Below are 17406 nucleotides of genomic sequence, written 5' to 3' on the forward strand. Positions count from 1 at the left end.
GTTTTTCAGAAGGAGCAATTTTGTTCACTTGTTACCATGGAGACTGAGCAAAAGATAGTGGTCAAAGGGTGATTTATTCCTGAGGCAGGTCTTCCTCTGGTCATTTCATTTTGGTTCAGAATATATTTTTGAAATGTATTAAATGACAGATAACTTCCTAAAAGTGTTTGTTTTGGCCTCAACAGGGTCGGATTAAGAAGCATAAGGGCCCCTGGGCCAGAGCCAGTTTGGTGCCCTAACTAAAAAAAATTTAAAGTAAAACAAATAAGCATTTTACTCATGAAAATTACAGTAGATCCAGAAGTAGGTAGGTTTAAACATCCAAAAAAAAAAAAAAACACTTCAAATGGGCCTGTAAGTTTTATATAAATCTAGAAGGCACAAGCACTCATCTTAAAAAAATTCTAAATCTTTGAGGCAACCCCAAAAACTTGGTGCCCTGGGCTACTGCCCATGTAAACTCTCACTAATACCCCCCCCAGGGCATAAAAACCTATACTCTGTTTATTTAATTTTTTTTCAAATAAGGCTTTCTGTGTTCAAACCATTCAAAAAAACAACAACAACAAAAAAAAAACACTGGAGATGGAAAAAAACTTGCTGTTGTTCTCTATTTATTTTTTTCAATGTCGAACTCTTTCAGAGGATCATAAATATGTTACAGAGTGAGAACAGCAGTCTGGTTATTTACAAGATAAAATAACGTACAACTCACAATGTCTGCTCGTGTTCGCGACGCTGAGGCGGAGGAAGCGGAGGGGAGAAACGGAGGGAGGGAGAGAAAACAACTACCGTTGTTTCACAGTTCATCTGAGGGGGGCGCAAACGAGCAAGACTCTGACCTTAGATACAGAAAGGAGAAGAACTGGAAGAGAAGCAGCTGCTGTGCCACGGCTCCTGCAGGTTTTAATTCACATAAACAAACATTATCTGGACTCGCCAGCTAACGGATTAGCTGAAGAGTCCAGCAGCACACGATTATTTTGTAACCTAAAACGAAAAAACAAAAAAACAACAGTAGTGGTTCCTTGAACAGTTTTGAGCTGCCACTCAAGACGACAGGAGATCTGAGACTTAAAAAGGGGAAAACAAAGATCTGAGACTCGGGATCATCAGCTTTTACTTCCTACTTCCTGAACACTGTTTAAGCCAATTAGGAAAAACCAGAGGAGAAAAAAAATGCTTCAAACACTAGAAGACTATGAATTTTAAGTTTTTGCGTTATAGAAAATAATAAAAACGGTAGAAACATTGCTTCCAGCAACAGACAGATGAGAAGTTAAAAGCCAAGGACACAATTATGGATAATATCCAATATCTCTTCTTTACTGGTCAATATTAATAGAAGTAGAATGTTGTAGTGTCTACCAGGAAAGGATGTGAGGTCCAAAAAGGACGAAGCAGAATATGTATGATTTACTTTCAAGCAGAGATGTTCTGATGTTTTTCTTGTCCATCTGAACTGCCAACGCTCCTGTATAAACAGCTGTTTGTACTGGTCAGAAAGCAGCCGAAGCTTCAGTCATTCAGTTTTAAAACATTCAAAGATCTAAGTTTGTAAAAACTTACAAACAACTTTTTCTCCATTTTTTGTCCAAACACAACTAAAGAAAAACCAAACTGAAATATTTTATGACTTAACGTATAACATAGCATAAACTGTGTTAGCCTAGCATTTCAAGAAACTGAACTGTAAGGAAAATTGTCACCAAGTTGTGATTTAACTGAATATGTCTCTACATATCTATCCGAATACATGTTCAACAAATCTGAAACCCTTTCAGTTGTGACAACAGTGAAGTATTTTCCTGACAATGTTATTTTAATGAATATACAAGCCACTGATTTTATTAAGGTACAAGATGAAGATCGACAAATTCGCCTGCAATGACTTGGATCGTATGAGAGACCAAAAAATACTGACTGGGAAGATTCACCTGAAACTTGTGTTTGAAAAGACTACCAGGATACTTCCTTCTAAAAAAAACAACATAAACAACAAAAAAAACGTACCGACTTCTCATCTGTGAATGAAGCGATGACAAACAAACAGGAAGCCAGAGTCTGAAAGTCTCAAGTGTTCAATTTGAAACTATTCAATCAGCCGTCTGTGACCATTGGAAACCTCTGAATACGCTGAACGATTGTTCAGTGTCCGTTCTGAAACAGATTATAAGCTAAATGTGATTGGCAGTGAACTAGATGACAACCTCTGTGCTATTTTTTTTTTTTAAAGCCAGGTTTTTTTCGAGCAAGTAAGGAAGTAAACAGACCGACGGATCGCAGGTCGTTCTCTCAGAGTTGTGGAGAGTAGAGGAGGGGGTTAAAGCTGGGAGCAGCTTGTGCGTATCATCCTAAGTGCGACAAAACATTGTGGGATTGACTGAGACGTGGAAACAACAAAGAGCGTGTAGAAGGTAGTTTGCTCGAAGTGAGAGCCGTTCAGAGTCTTGCCACCAGGAAAGACGACTGAGATGAAGGTGGATGCATCTGGAGATGTCGGTCCTACTGTCGGTGAGTGGGGTGGAGGTGGGGGCGGGGGGTGGAGGTCGCTGAGGGGCGACAGGGAGAAGAGGGGGTTCCTTAGATGGGCAGCTGGAAGGTGATGTCCACTTGAGCTTCTTTTGCCAAGGAAACGATTTCAGAAAGCTTTACAACCTGCAAACAGAAGAGCAGAGGAGATCAGTGCTCATCGTGGTGAACACTGTAAAAACACAAAGTCTTACCAAGTATCTTTGGTCTGGTTTCTATTAGTACACTTCTAACAAACTTAGAAATAACTTTTCAGAAAGATTAATAAGCTTGTTTTCAGTCAATAACTCTTGAATATAGATATTTAAAACGTTCTAGATCCACTGCAGATTATTTCACTTATAAACAAACATTCTTTTCTGTTTTAAGTGAAAAAATCTGCCAGTTGAATTAGTACTTTTTGGATACGTATCTAAAAATTACCAACTGAAAACAAGATTACTTGGTATGATTTTGTGTTTTTGCAGTGTACAATTTTGACTGTTTTATACTTTGTCAGGCAGAAAGTTAAGATGTTAGTAAAATAAACTTAAAGGCTTCTGCACATGCACAACGATTTTATTGAACCTTCATTCAAGTTCAAGAAGAAAATTAAACATTTTCTATGACCCAAGAGTAAAATGTAAAGCCACAGTTCCAGGCGAGATCCGACTGCCGACCCTCAACACCTCCATCACCTGACTCTTCTCCTCAGAACCTGGCAGCTGGCATTTCCTCTCTTGGTTTCTACTGGGAACGTCCGTGTCAAACGAACAAACACAGAGCCAAGTGTGTGTAAGTGTGTGTTTTTACCATCTTTGCAGCTTCGTCCAGGTCGTCACAGGCCAGGATCTTCAGAGGGCTGGAAGCGATCAGAGCTTTGGCGTCGTCCACTCTCGTTCCTGGAGATAAAATTACAGAGAAGCTGATAACCGATGTCACCTGATGAATCGACACACATGCTGCTTTCAGTCAGCTACCCTAGACAGAACTGAGAGAAATCTTCTGGTTGCCAAACCATTTTCAGATTAAACAACCTGGCAGCTGATCAGTGAATGCAGCGTGCCCATGTAATTCTCTGGTTTGAATGCTGTAACTGAGAAAAGAGAGTTTTGTCAGCGGTTTGCTTTGATTCTGATTATTTTTGCGCTTTCTCAATTTCCTATTTTTGCAGTTTTGCTCATTTTGTAAACAGAAAGATCCCCTCTGCTCCAAACATAACATTTAACAACCGCACTATGACAAAAAATAAAATTGGGAAACCTTGCAACCTGATCTGACCCGTCAAAAGTGAAGCATAACTAACTTATAAGGATTTCTTTGGTCGAAGTTGGTCACTAGCACAATATTTACTGCTGGTGAATTCTGTCTGCAATTCACTCTCTGAAGCCAGATTAAAGGCAGACTTTAAAAATGTGTTAAAGGTCAGAAATTCAAAACTAAATACACTCTAAACATTCCTGAAATATAAAAAAACCAAATATATTTAAATAAAATTCCTTCTAACATGAATAGCGTTACACTTAAATAAAAACATATTCACATCATTATTGCACAGCAGTAAAAACAGCAGATTTTCCAAACTGCTGTCATACATGTGCAGCCAGTCTTCAGTCATATTAGCAGCTCAAATGTTTTTTTAATTTCAATCAGTTTTACTCACTGAAAGCTCTCTCCACACCACCAGTAGTCACAGGTACAGTACAAAATACACACAAAGCAATACAGACTGCTCAAACATGCTGAGTTGTTGCATTTTGTGCATTTCATTTAGGAGAACATTGGGGCACAAGTTAGGAGGCAGCAGATATCTGTAACTTATAGCTAAAGTAGGACAGTCGCTGTTCAAACCGCCCAGCCTCCAGTCCAGACAGGAGGCTGTTTTACCATCACATTATAAAAACTGCTTTCATTTCTGTCAGTAACTAATATTTCAGTATTGTTGTATAATTGTAAAAAGATCAAAGAGACAAGAGAAATCATCTTACACTCCCTGGAATGATGCTAAGTAGCCTAGCATGTCACTGAACAGTGTGGCTCACCTCTTTCACTGGGACAGGGGGGAGTTAGGCTGGTATGTGCTGCTGACTCTGACACATCTGTTGTTAAGTGTGGTAAAAAGTACAGGGACAAGTTACATAGATAAATATTTTCCTTCACTGAATAAGTCCTGGTGAAATGGAGGCTAACGCTAGTCTTTAGCTAAGCTAACTAAGCTAATAGGTGGATAATGATGCGCTAGTGTACTAGCCTCTCTGAGAAAAACTGGGTTGCAAACAGACAACCTTCCTTTTTATATGTCTTGTTTTTCTTTTCTCTTTTGTGAAAACTTTATTATTTTTATTAATAGCATAGTAACGGTCAGTCGCTCTGTGAAGACCGCAGAGAAGGAACAAGACATTTTATGTAGATACTGTAGGGTGTTCAATAAACATGGATGTTATGTAAAAGCCATAACATTTAGTTTGTAATACCAAAATTACATAAAAAAAATAATAGTTATGCCTGGAGGAGGAGCTTCGTCCTCAAAGGAGGAGCTAGGTCCTCATAGGCATTTTGCACAGCAGAATGGTTGCCACAGGAGATTAAAGGATTTCTCAAATCTGCATGAAAGAATCAAAGCAACACTCTGGTGTGGTTTTGATTAGGGAATAACTACATAACATAACATAAAGCCTAAAAAGTCAATCTTGCGTAATACTGCCCCTTTTAAAATTCACTGAGAACTTAAAGTGCGGATTTGAGGTTATTTGATGGACAAATAAGTTCAGATGATGTTCTCCAAAGCCATTGTTTCCATCCTGACATCACAGCAGAGCAAATATACATATTTAGCAGATAGCCATCCTACACACTGTGTTCTTTTCTACATGTTCTTCACAAAAACCTTCAGAGGAAGTCGGTTAAGAACATCTTCGTCACATGATTACTCCAGGAATAAATTCCTTGCCCGGTTTCCAAGGACAGGCTAGACACACAACAGAGGAGTCTAAATCAGGGAGCCTCGATTTGCTTATTTATCTCAAAGCTCATGACAATAGATGATGATTATAATGAGATTAGCTAATGAAAATCTTCACTCCCTCTTCATCATAACAATCAAACTCGAGGCCCCCAGTCCCAGCTGATGGCGCCACGCTGCGCCTGTTGAGCTCTGATTATGGAAATATGAATCATCAGAGGGAAGTTTTCATGCTGCAGAAACCCTTCACCCGTCTCCCTCTTTGTGTGCCACTCAGCATCATTAGCTTCCCCTTTCTTTGTGGCTATGAGCGTGACGCACCTTGTAACCGTACTACGATGGGGATTTTCAGATCCAGGTCTCTCACAGCCATGATGATGCCCTGGGCGATGACATCACACCTCATGATGCCTCCAAAGATGTTGACCAGGATGGCCTGAACCTGAGTTACGAAAGACACAATGAGGGATAAATGTGAAATTGTATACAGAACAATATTTAGACTACACAAGTTAAGAAAATAAAGTACAAACAAATTTAAACGGTTTCTCCAAAACTTTCTTGACCTTAAAAATGTGGTTTTTTCTGTTCAATATTTGGATATTATGACAAATCCTGAAGCATCACAGTCAGTAAAATCTTTGTCCCAGAGTTTGTCCAGGTTAAAACATGGAGCTGGGTTTCTTACCTTCTGGTCTGAAGTGATGAGTTTGAACGCCTCCGTCACTTGATGGGCTGTGGCCCCGCCTCCTACGTCCAGGAAGTTGGCTGGTGTGCCGCCGTGGAGCTTGATGATGTCCATGGTGGCCATAGCCAGACCAGCACCGTTAACTGGAGAGCATGAACCCCACTGGTTTGATTAGTTGGCATTATAAAGATAATTTATGTCCAGGATATGCTCCTCTTACTTTCATTGAACACTCTTCAGTGTAGATGTACTTAAAGACGGAAGACGTTTCACTATTTTCCCAGTATCAGTGAGATGAGATATTCAACATTACGTCAAAGGAAGTAGAGATGCAGAAGGCTATTTATTTTGAAATATTTCAACAGATCCCTGCAACTTTTTAATTTTGTAGATAACAGGAAGTTTCTCCAGTGCACTGCAGATTTTCTTTCCTTTATCCTTTTGAGCTTTAACTCAGAGCCAAATCTCAGAAGTTAGGTCAGGATCTACATAGGAAGAGCTATCTTAATAATGCTAACAATGCTAACCACTATGGAGCACCGATTGCAATTTGTTTTTGTCTGAAACGTTGATGAAGTTGTCTGATAGTTGATCTTCCAAAATTAAGGAAAACAGGGCTGATTTATCGGTGCACTCCCTAAAACAATATGGTAATAAGACAGACTATGTTAATTTGTGATCATTTTCTATTTGCTTTAAAATATTAGTGAACTGTTCTACAGCACCTATCCTCCCTCAACACAACGTAATGCCAAATAATATTGATAATCAATGACAGCTCACCATAAGAGGGTTAGAAAAAAAGCCATTTGGATGCTCATCATACATTATTACAATTATTAAAGTGAAATTGGAATTGGTTATATTGAGTTTCAACAAGTTAAGGCTGTAATAAAACCAGGAGATCACAAACTGACCACTCAAGTAAAGGACTTCCTCATTTTAGAAACAATCATTTGAAAAAAAATACGATCACTTGATGAAAACACCAGAGTCATGAACGGATTCTGGTTCTAAATGTCAGAATGACTTCACTTAATACATCTGTGAACGTTTACTTTGAAACACTTAAATGGAGACATATTAAAAAGTACAAGACCCCTGCCTTACACACACACACAAAAAAGCTAAACTAAGACACACTGACCCAGACAGCCGATGGTCCCGTCCAGACCAATGTAGTTGAGGTCAGCCTTGGCAGCCTGCTGGTCCCGGGGATCCTCCTGGCTCCAGTCCCTCATATCAAACACCTTCTTCTGGCGATACGCTGCGTTGGCGTCAAAGTTGATTTTTGCGTCCATGCACATCACTGTTCACGCAAACAAGCATGTTAAGACCAGAGGAAGTTTAACTTTAATTTCATTCTTTAAAATTGTTTGACTGGTCTTGATGCTTTGAGGAACTTCAAGCTTTGGAGGGATGAAAATATCAGAATTAGGTCGTTAGGACTGCAGTGAAAAAGTCTGATGTATTCCCCCCGTGTGTGAACGTAAACAAATACTCTAAAGGATTTTAGGCGAGTAACGTTGGAAGACTAGAGACGCGGCAGTCAAACTGGTCAATGTTCAAAATCTTTTTCTGGATCGGCTTTGACCTGCAAGTCAAATACTAAAAAATTTTATTCGTTTTCTCACACAATGCTTCAACAGGTTTTGAAGATGACTTTTGGAATCAGGCTATTCTAAGCACTAATTATTTGACAGTCGCCATGTAAACTGATCCCCGTCATTTCCCACGAAGGTCAGCGATCCCCTCCTCTTACGACGGTATTTACCAGGAATCAGGCCGAGCCTTTAATCCCGTCACGCTGAGCGAGCGCACAGACGCAGAGTTTAATGAGAAATTGATCTTTTGATCATTTCAACATTTTCACTGACTGACGTATTTCTCCCTGCAGGACGGCCATTAACTTGACTCCCGTAAGGCTGTGACAAAAGTAGCAGCGACCTTTACTGAAGGCTACACATGCATGTCGATGGAAGATTGCATTCATGTAAATGTATCCGTCCTTAATCAGGTTTATGCCAATAATCAAAGGTATAAATAATTTTTCGTAATAATGATGGACAAATTAGGATAAAGCATTCACTGCCAATTGAGTCAAGCAAAATCTGGAATAACATCGTTGGACTACAGCAACCAATGTGTGGTCTAGTAAAAATGAGTAAATAAAAACAATCTAAGAAAATGACAATAAAACTAAACATAATCATAATAAATAAACTCCTCTTTTGATGCAGTAAAATTGTCTAAAAAGTGAAGCACAACATCTTTAGATCATCTTTACAACAGGATCTAAGTGTGTGCATCCACCTCCAAAGCAGGAGGTGGATTTTGATTCTGGTGAATTATTTCTGTGATTATCTAATGAGATGTTTTTGGATCCTGTCCTGCTGGAACACCAAATTATGACCCAGGGTTTCCCTGAGTGTACTATTAGCCTGGCGGGCCTCCAGGCTTCACTTGGCTCACGATTGAATTAATAATACAAGGAGATTTATCCGTGAGCAACAAATGTGAAAACTGTGGAAAAGCCTCATGAGGAAACTGCACATCAAGTAAAACAGAATTATTCAAGATTCAAAAATCTGCTGCACTTATTTGCACAATAATTATTATTATACCTTTCTTTGTTCTAGCATAAAAGTGATTAAGAACAAATTTCTGGCATTTCCTGGTCCCGTCAAAATCAACCTTGGAAGTGTGATAGATGGTGCAGGCGTGTTCGTACCGACACCAGAGGAATCCTCCACCATTGGATTAATCTCCAACATGGAGGCGTCGTACTTGATGAAAACATTGTAGAGCTTGATCATGTTCTCCGCCGCCTCGTCCACCAGAGCTTCTGGGAAGCCCATCTTCTGAGCAACCTGCGGCAACGCAGAGCACACAAATCATCACACCTCATACAGGTATGAGCTGCAATGCCTGCTGACATTTACAGAAGATGACATCATTGCTTTGGGTTTCTGGCTTGATTCACCATCTTTAGCCACAGCTGGCAGAGAAAAGAGGAGACTAAATGATGTCCATATAAAAACACTAGCAGTTATGATAAATTTCCTCTATCAGCTGTAGGACCTGTGTGAATTATCTGCTCTGTTTTGGGCTGTAAAAGGATTTAAATCTAATCTTGGTGTACACACAAACACCATGTCTATATAATCTGAGGTTCCCCACGGTTCAGTCCTCGGTCCACTAGGTTTTTTTTAATTAAGTTGGCATTATTTGACGTTTTTCAATCATTTTCTATCACTTCCATCCCGGCAATATTAAGTTTCATGTTAGATTCCTAATCTGCTAGCTTTTACCAAGAAAAATGTCCCACAAAAAAAACTAGCTGAACATCAGTAGCTTTAAATCTGACACCAAAACTACAGAGCAGTTTGCCCTTCCTTTTATTGACTAAATCGTCATTTGCTGGTGTGAAATTTTAGGTCCTGAAATTTAACTCACTTCATCAAAACAGCGACAATCCGCATTGGTAAAAACCAACTGTCAAAATTCAGCCAATCATCATCTGTTGATGCTTATCGAGTTGTTCTCATTCACAAAACAGACTGTAGAACTACTTTCATTTCTTCATAATTTAAAACAATGATTGTTTAATAGCTTAATTAGAGATATTAGAGTTAATATATCAACATTTAAAAGTGGCAAGTCGCAGAAATGAATCTGAATCTTAAAAGAAAGATCTGGAAATCTGTTTTTTTATTGTTGTTCTTACTATTATTTGCAAAGCAGTTTAATGTTCACCTCTTAGATTCTGACTGCATCCACTGTGAGTACGGTATATTGAAGTTTCTGTCAGCTGAATAAAGGTTTCTGTTTCTTAGAATAAGCTTTGACTGCTAAATATTACAGTGAACTAAAACACTGAAGTCCAGTTAAACTCAGAGGAGTTTCATATGAGGCCTAAGAATCCATAGTTTGTCATTTTATACACGTTTATACACAAATACTCATTTGATATAACATCTAGAATTACATGATGTGTGCCCAGATCGGTTCACAAAAATAGTTAGCTCGTTTTTAATTAGAAAGAGATAAAAAAAGAATTTTAAAAACTACAACTGTAAGCCGTTATAATGGGTTCCTCGCCAAAAACAAATAGCACCACCCCCTGTGCAGAACCCCCCTGCAAAAGAAAAAAAAGGAAGCTAGATTTAGCTGCTTTTAGCCTGTAGGTGACATTTTCCTTTAGATTGTTATCTGACACATGAAATGTTCTGTGAAACACCTTCAACTTGATGCTTCATCAAAAAAGAAAAATTTTTGATAAAATACATTTATTACGACTGTTGTACCAGGTTCCACCAGCAGAGGTCAGACATGGAGTTTAAGAAAAAAAATTATTGGATGCAAATGAGGCATCAAAACATGATGAAACAGCAGTTTGTGTGAAAACTGAAGAAGAGAGAAGATCATTTTCAGCTATTTAAAACTCAAGGATCCAGTCTGTATCTGTTTTAGATGGAGGATCGCCATGGCAATAACAACGTCCACTCAGAAACCGCCACCTCCGTTGCTCTTTGATGACTCAGCTGAAGCGTCTCCAGCCGGCTTTGTGACTATTGATCATACCTTGACAGCCTGCTCCTTCTTAATGCCTTCTACGATGTCGATGGGCTCTTTCACAATGGCGTCTGGATTTTCTGCTGCCACGTCTTCGATGTTCACGCCCCCCTGCGAGCTGCCAATCAGCACAGGACCCTGGGAGACAAGAGGAGGATATTGGTTCTAATGTCGGTACACGTGAAAAAGGTTTAGAGAGGATTCACGTCTCAATCCAACTCATTCTCTGGTTTATCAGTAAATTTCCCGACAGAGCCCAGAAACAAGTAGTCGCTTTTTCAAATTCAGACTTTGTTTGGGCCATTCTAACAGACGAAGGTCCCTTAATGGTGTTGAAACCTCTTTTCATTTTCCTTCCACATACTTGTGAGCATGTTGATGATTCACATAAAAAAAAATAAAAAATCCTACACTGAGGATTCTAGCTGTAGTGTGAAAAGTTCAAATGGTACTTTGAATGAATTATTTTTCTATCATAATTCAATTTTTTTTTCTAAATCTCCAATATTCCCCTTTTTGGCTCAATGAACTTTGTCCACATAGTTCCTACATTTTTTTTAAGAAAAAGATAGAGACAGATAGAAACAGATAGAGACAGATGCAGTCTGAAGAAAAATGGGAAAATACATCAATCAAATTCTGTTACTTTTCCAGAAAGTGTAGGAACTCTGTGCCTATGAGGAGATACTTTCAAAAAACTGTCTTCTGCTCACTGAAATCATTTGGGTTTTCTGTTTGTCTGACTCTTTACTACAAAGTCAAAACAGCAGTCAGCACCTGTCAGACACGTTGTTTGCTCTTTCTTAGCAGTAAATGTCAAATAAAATAAATAAAAACAGTCCAACCAGCAAACAGCCACATTGTTCAGTAAACAAAGACCCCCAAAACGACGGGGAACATTCTTATCACAGAATAACACGTTACTAATGCAGTCTCAAAGCAAATGACTTGTCAATTCATTTGAGGACATTTAGTTGCACCACAATACTCTAATCACTTCAGCACTGAAACGGACTGATTGTGAACACAAACTCTGTGCTGCCGTGACGAGCTGCGTTCGATTTAAGAACACGGCTGCATCAATAACACACTATGACGTCACAAGCTGCCTGAAATGCCACTTCTCTGGGCGTCTCCTAAACTAAACACACACATACATCCCTGCTGTTTTTCTCTGCAGCAGATAAGAGCAGTAATGAGAACCCAGGACTAAATATAGCAATAAAAATAATAAACCCGCTATTCTACAGGAAGTTCTCAGGATCCCTCAAGATTAGATAAGTGTGTGAAGCGTTGCCAGCTTCAACAGGAGGGATGTTCCCCTGCTGAATGACTGGCAGAGCAGCAGATTAGATGGGGGTCATAATCTCAAATCTGGTTAATTAAAATTTTAATATCCAGAATGTTTACAATTTGCCCCTGCTGAGTTTAACTGATCTGAATCAGGAACACTTCTTCAGGGACTCCTCATGTAATGAACATGTAGAACGTATAAATTACTAAGGCTTACTTTTAATACAAGACTGCCCCCTAGTGGTGTTAATCTGCTTTAGTTAGCAAAACCTTGTGCAGGTTCATTTCATGTCTGAATTTGTAGAATGTGACATATTTAAAAAAAAAAAAAAAAAGAAAGAAAAAAAAAACTGTTTAAAAAGTCAACTGTGAGCAGTTCAGGAGCTTCTGGAAGCATAAAAAAACAGATTTATTCAACCACAGTGTCTCACCTGAAAAGACCTCTCCATGGTGATGGCGAAGTAGTACTCTCTGCGCGGATACCTGCGCTCGCAGACGAACACCTGGTTGCAGATTCGACCCGCCTCCCCAGTCTGTTTGGTGAACAGTTTTCGACCAATCATCTGAGAGGAAATTTCCCGAGCCTCTTCTGGGCTGCAGGGAAAACCAAAGGAGGAGAACTTAAAGAGGATGATGGTTGGGATTGTTTAGATAATACAAGTAAGTCCAAAAACTTTGTTTTTCTGATAATATCTACATATGTGGAGGTTACTGTTACTATGGAAGAGGATTAAGGTCACTGAAAAAAATTGAAACTTTAAACTCTTGATTTCATCAGAAAAAGTCTGAATTTTGAGGAAAAAAAGTCAGAATTTGGTTAGTCAAATTTTATTTTATTTTTTTTTTTGGTAGCTATAAACCTCTTCCGTTTATTACCAGCACAAAAACAACAACCATAATCTTTGGAACTTTTCCTGCAGACTTTGTAGAACAACTTAATAGTTTTTATTTCAGACAGATTTGTAGAAAATGTAACTAATTCCAGGTTTTAGTCTCCTTTTATTACACAACATTCACACTGAAGTTATTAATGACACTCTGGAGTGACAAAAATGCCACCAGTTTGGCTGTAGAGGCTGTACTTACGAGTAAACGATCTTCACTCCTCCCTTCAGTCCACCCTCAAACGTCCCCTTCCCTCTGCCTCCAGCCAGAACCTGAGCTTTCACCACCAGGTCCTTGGAGCCTAACACCAAAAAAGATGTCAGAACAAAATGTGTGACGGAGAAAAAGAAACAACAAAATATTGCCAGAAAAGTTCTAAAGTTTAGAAAATGTGAACTAAATCTTAAACCTGTAATCCATTTGGCTCTTTGGTCACAACTTGCCTGTTCTGAAACAATTATTGTTGATGACAGCAAACCACCTCAGCAAAGATTCATCTTTATGTGATGAATGCGAGATTTAAGCAGCTCAGAAATCTATGCTTCCACGTTTTCAGCACATCTCAAATGTTTGTACTTTAATAATAAAATGTCGGTTTGAAAGAGGCGTCAAATATTTGCTCTCATTCATCCTCTGACGATCATCTTTCCAGAACTACATGAGAATAATTAACCGATGCTTTGCACATCAATCATATCGAACCGACAGACAAAATCATTGTCCTTCTTTTTTACGAGGATGGGTCAATAGTTTTTCCCGCCTGCAGCTTGGATATATTGAGTTAGTCAGTTAATTAAGAAATCATCTTTAGTGGATGCTGTTCATTCCTAATCCTCTAACCCTCATGTCTTTTTTTGTTGTTGTCGTTTTTCTCTTACCGATCTTCTTGGCCACATCGTACGCCTCGTCAGAGGAGCTGGCCACCATTCCCGCCGGTACGGAGATGCCGGCTTCTTTCAGCAGGCCTATGCTCATGTATTCATGTAGGGAGAGGTTCCTCTGCTGCTGCTGCAGGTGGGGAGGCTGCAGCTGGGACACATGGCCACCGAACAGACCCGTGGAGCCGCCAAGGACCTGAGGACACAAACATCCCAACCAATGAGTAGAGACAATTATTGTTATGAAAGTTAAATATGTGGATCTTCGTGTTATTTTACTGTTCCTGTTTCTACGAGATGTGTGTCAGATCCTACATAAGATGAACCAGCTGGGTTACTGCTGTCATTAAAGTGAATTTATAATTAGATCCAGTTTGTGCAAGTCAAACTGAAAAAATGCTACATATATCAAATATGACTTGGAAGAAATTGGACTTCCTAATTTAACGCCTCTGTCTCTTTAAGAATTTCCTGCTCTTTCTGAAACTCCGCCTTCAGGAAGTCATCACAACATGGCTCCTCTATTAACCCTTTAACAATGTTTTTAGCAGCTGCGAAGTAACTTGCATAAGGAGCTCAGCAGATGTGTCGTTCCATCAGGTGTTTGCTAATTGCTGCTGGCTAGTCTGAAGGAGCGGAGCGGGAAAGTCGCAGGGGAGGGCTGCTGTGTGAGGCGGAAGCTCGGAAACTTGGTGGAGGAGATTCATCCTTGAAGGTGGAGCTAGTCCATCCAGGTGTTTGGCACATCTGAATGGTTGCCATGGGAGATTGAAGGATTTCTTAAACATACATGAAAGAATAAAACCAACACTCCAGGTATGTTTTTAATGAGGGGAATTAAGTTTGAATATAAAGCTAAAAAAAAGTCAATAAAAAAAAGACTTAAAAAAGTAATAAAAGTGATTTAAAAGGATCACTGAATTCTTTTCAAGTCAGTGATTTTTGATGTAGAAAACAATCTCCACTGCTGTGTGAAGGTCAGGATCTGTGCTTGATCAAACGAACAAACAGCATATTGCTCGAAGAGCTAAACTATTTTATTTGAATTTAAAGGTAACAACAGGGAAAAAGATCCTATTAAACCACTACACTGATGGGTGACTTGAGTCTAGTCTGCAGGTCAGTAGGTCAGTATTGCATTCTGTTCACAAAAGACTATTTATAAAAACTCCAACCAAAGTGTAGATTTTTAAAAAAATCTTGTGTATGGTTTTGTACATGGAAAAATGGAGATTTAGGGTCCCACACAATGCAGTTTGCAACAAATATTGCGCAAATATATCCACATACTTGCTTTGTCATGATTCCCAAACTACATCACCTTGTATTTTAATAACTTTATGTTCTAACACACTATTTAAAAGGATATTTGATTTCTAGCAGGGAGCCATGGCTGTTTTGAAGCAGTCTGATTGGCTGACGTAGGTTTTATCTTTATGCTACACTGCCACCTATGGGTTTGGCATGTTTAAAACAACGCTCATGGGTGGATTTGTGTGGATTCACATGGATGAGAACTTTTCTGAAACCTAATTCTGAGTGTACATTTTGTTTTGTTTAAGCAATATTCCTTTTGTGAACAAGGACTTAGTTACAACATATGAGACGTGTTTGCTGCTTGCAGCACTGAAAAAGCAACACTGGAAACCCAGCTGAGGATGTGAAACAAAAAGTTACTCAGTCTGAGTCAGCAGGACTTCTCTTAAGACTTTTATAAGAATCTAAATGTTAGATAAATACAACTGAAAAGGAATCTTTTAATAATGTGACTAGCCGAGTTTGGCATGATCAACGGTTTCTAATTTAAGAACACTTTATTATTTATTTATTTTAACAGTTAAACATGGCCGTTTTCACCCTCAAACCAAGTAGAAAAACACAAACTCACTATGGCAAACTTCATAATTATAATGCTAGTCATTTTAATTATCAGTATAAATTACACAGGAAGTGTGCACTAATCATTTCAGCTGACTTTGATAACTCTTTTATATACATTGACAGCAGCAAATGCGCTATTTGCATACTATAAATTTCTCATATACATCTGAAGGTAATAGTGACAAAATAAAACTGTATTGTAAACACATTTTAAAGTGAATCACAAGACTATTAAAACCCCAGGTTCCTCCTGACCTTTTTTTATTAAGCCGATGTACAAAGTGAGGAAAACAAAAGTTCATGTATGTAACATCGCATTAACATACGATTCCTGTACATTACAATAAATCTGAGTTTATAAACTCTCTTGAAAAAAATCTAAAACAACCGCCTTGATTGAGCGCCTTGCAAAAGTAAGTTTGAACCATTTTACCTACTGTCGAATAAAAACCACAAAATTCACGACAGAAAGTAGTGCATAACTATGAAGAAGAAGATTATTAATTAATTATTGATGTTTTCCATAATTTACAAAAGGTTGGTGCATCTCGAATGGAAGGGTTAAACATTCACCCTGTCATTTTAAAATGAGAAACAGTTCAAGGGGTATCAAAACAAGGAACATTCAGAATTGATATTTTTTGTTTCTATGTGGAGTTACACCAAAAAAAAAATGCAACTAGTTTTTAAATGTGGTAAATATATTTTCCCCCATCTCAAGGTCTCTCTAGTTCTTTTTCAGGCCGCTGAGCGTTCAGGCATCAGTGAAAACTGCTGTCTGTCCAGACAGAGGCTGAGAGGATTTACCCCCAGATCTTTCCCAAAGGACTCAATGGAACAAATGAAACGGTCCAGTCCAGCTATGGGACAACGGCTGGTTCAGGGACGGTCACCGAACTTTCTCGCGGCACCTCAGCATCAGAAACGCCTCCTTATGCCGACTCAAACTGCCAGAAAAATGAGAGTGAAGAGACCTGCTATGTGGGACCGCTGGTGTTGCTTTAACATTGACAGCTAGCCCTGCTAACGCCAGAGACCCGCTAGTTAGCATGTTAGCCAAAACAACGGAAACTCTATGGAGTTGTGCTAATGTCAGATTTGACCCCTTCAACTATTTAGGAAGTTGCATTTGTCGGGTGAAGGTGCAACACAGAATGAGACATATGCTGCTAATGCCAAGGGGATTTCCTTCCGTTTCGTGACGCAGTTACCTTTGAAGCAGCGCTGATAGTGTTTCTGGCCCCCGAAGATCTCAGGCTAGCCGTCAAACAGCCGCAAATCAGGGACGTCGCCATGTCTCCCGATTCAACCGAGAAGTCACGAACGCGCATGCGTAGCGGGCTTCAAAACTCGGCTTTCTCTCGTGCGACCTTAAGGTGCTGTCGGAAATAAGGAAACAACACTATGTATGTACATACAAATAAACTTCAAAGAGGTAAATATATTATCCATGATATTATAAATAAATCATTTAGTAAACATAAACATGAGTTATTTACTAATCAATTAGTCGTTTAAGAATAACACAAGCCTATTATCATTAAATTTATAATTTACCTAGGTGATTTACAAATTTCCCTTCCATTCCTGCCCCTCTCAGTGGAAATTTAGTAGTTTTAAATAAATACAAAGCTACAGCAAAGATACAATGCAAGAGTTTGACTAATAATAATATGTTTTACCCAATTAAAATACAACGCAAATAAAACAAAGCGACAGTCCACCCTGTATGA

The 17406-nt window shown here is 38.9% G+C and overlaps 1 protein-coding gene across 1 annotated transcript; it reads right to left on the bottom strand.

Moving 5' to 3' along the window:
* Positions 1 to 597: 597 nt before the first annotated feature.
* sucla2 (succinate-CoA ligase ADP-forming subunit beta) lies at positions 598 to 17039 on the bottom strand. Its single transcript, XM_044131799.1, has 11 exons — positions 16885 to 17039; positions 13793 to 13988; positions 13116 to 13215; positions 12461 to 12623; positions 10746 to 10874; positions 8893 to 9031; positions 7309 to 7470; positions 6162 to 6304; positions 5795 to 5915; positions 3325 to 3413; positions 598 to 2658 (listed from the first exon to the last, which is right to left on the bottom strand). The coding sequence occupies exons 1-11, from the start codon at positions 17002 to 17004 to the stop codon at positions 2584 to 2586; spliced, it is 1437 nt and encodes a 478-aa protein (XP_043987734.1). The 5' UTR covers positions 17005 to 17039; the 3' UTR covers positions 598 to 2583.
* Between the last annotated feature and the right edge of the window lie 367 nt (positions 17040 to 17406).

The sequence above is a fragment of the Gambusia affinis genome, linkage group LG11 (genome assembly GCF_019740435.1).
Source record: "Gambusia affinis linkage group LG11, SWU_Gaff_1.0, whole genome shotgun sequence".
Lineage (NCBI taxonomy): Eukaryota > Metazoa > Chordata > Actinopteri > Cyprinodontiformes > Poeciliidae > Gambusia > Gambusia affinis.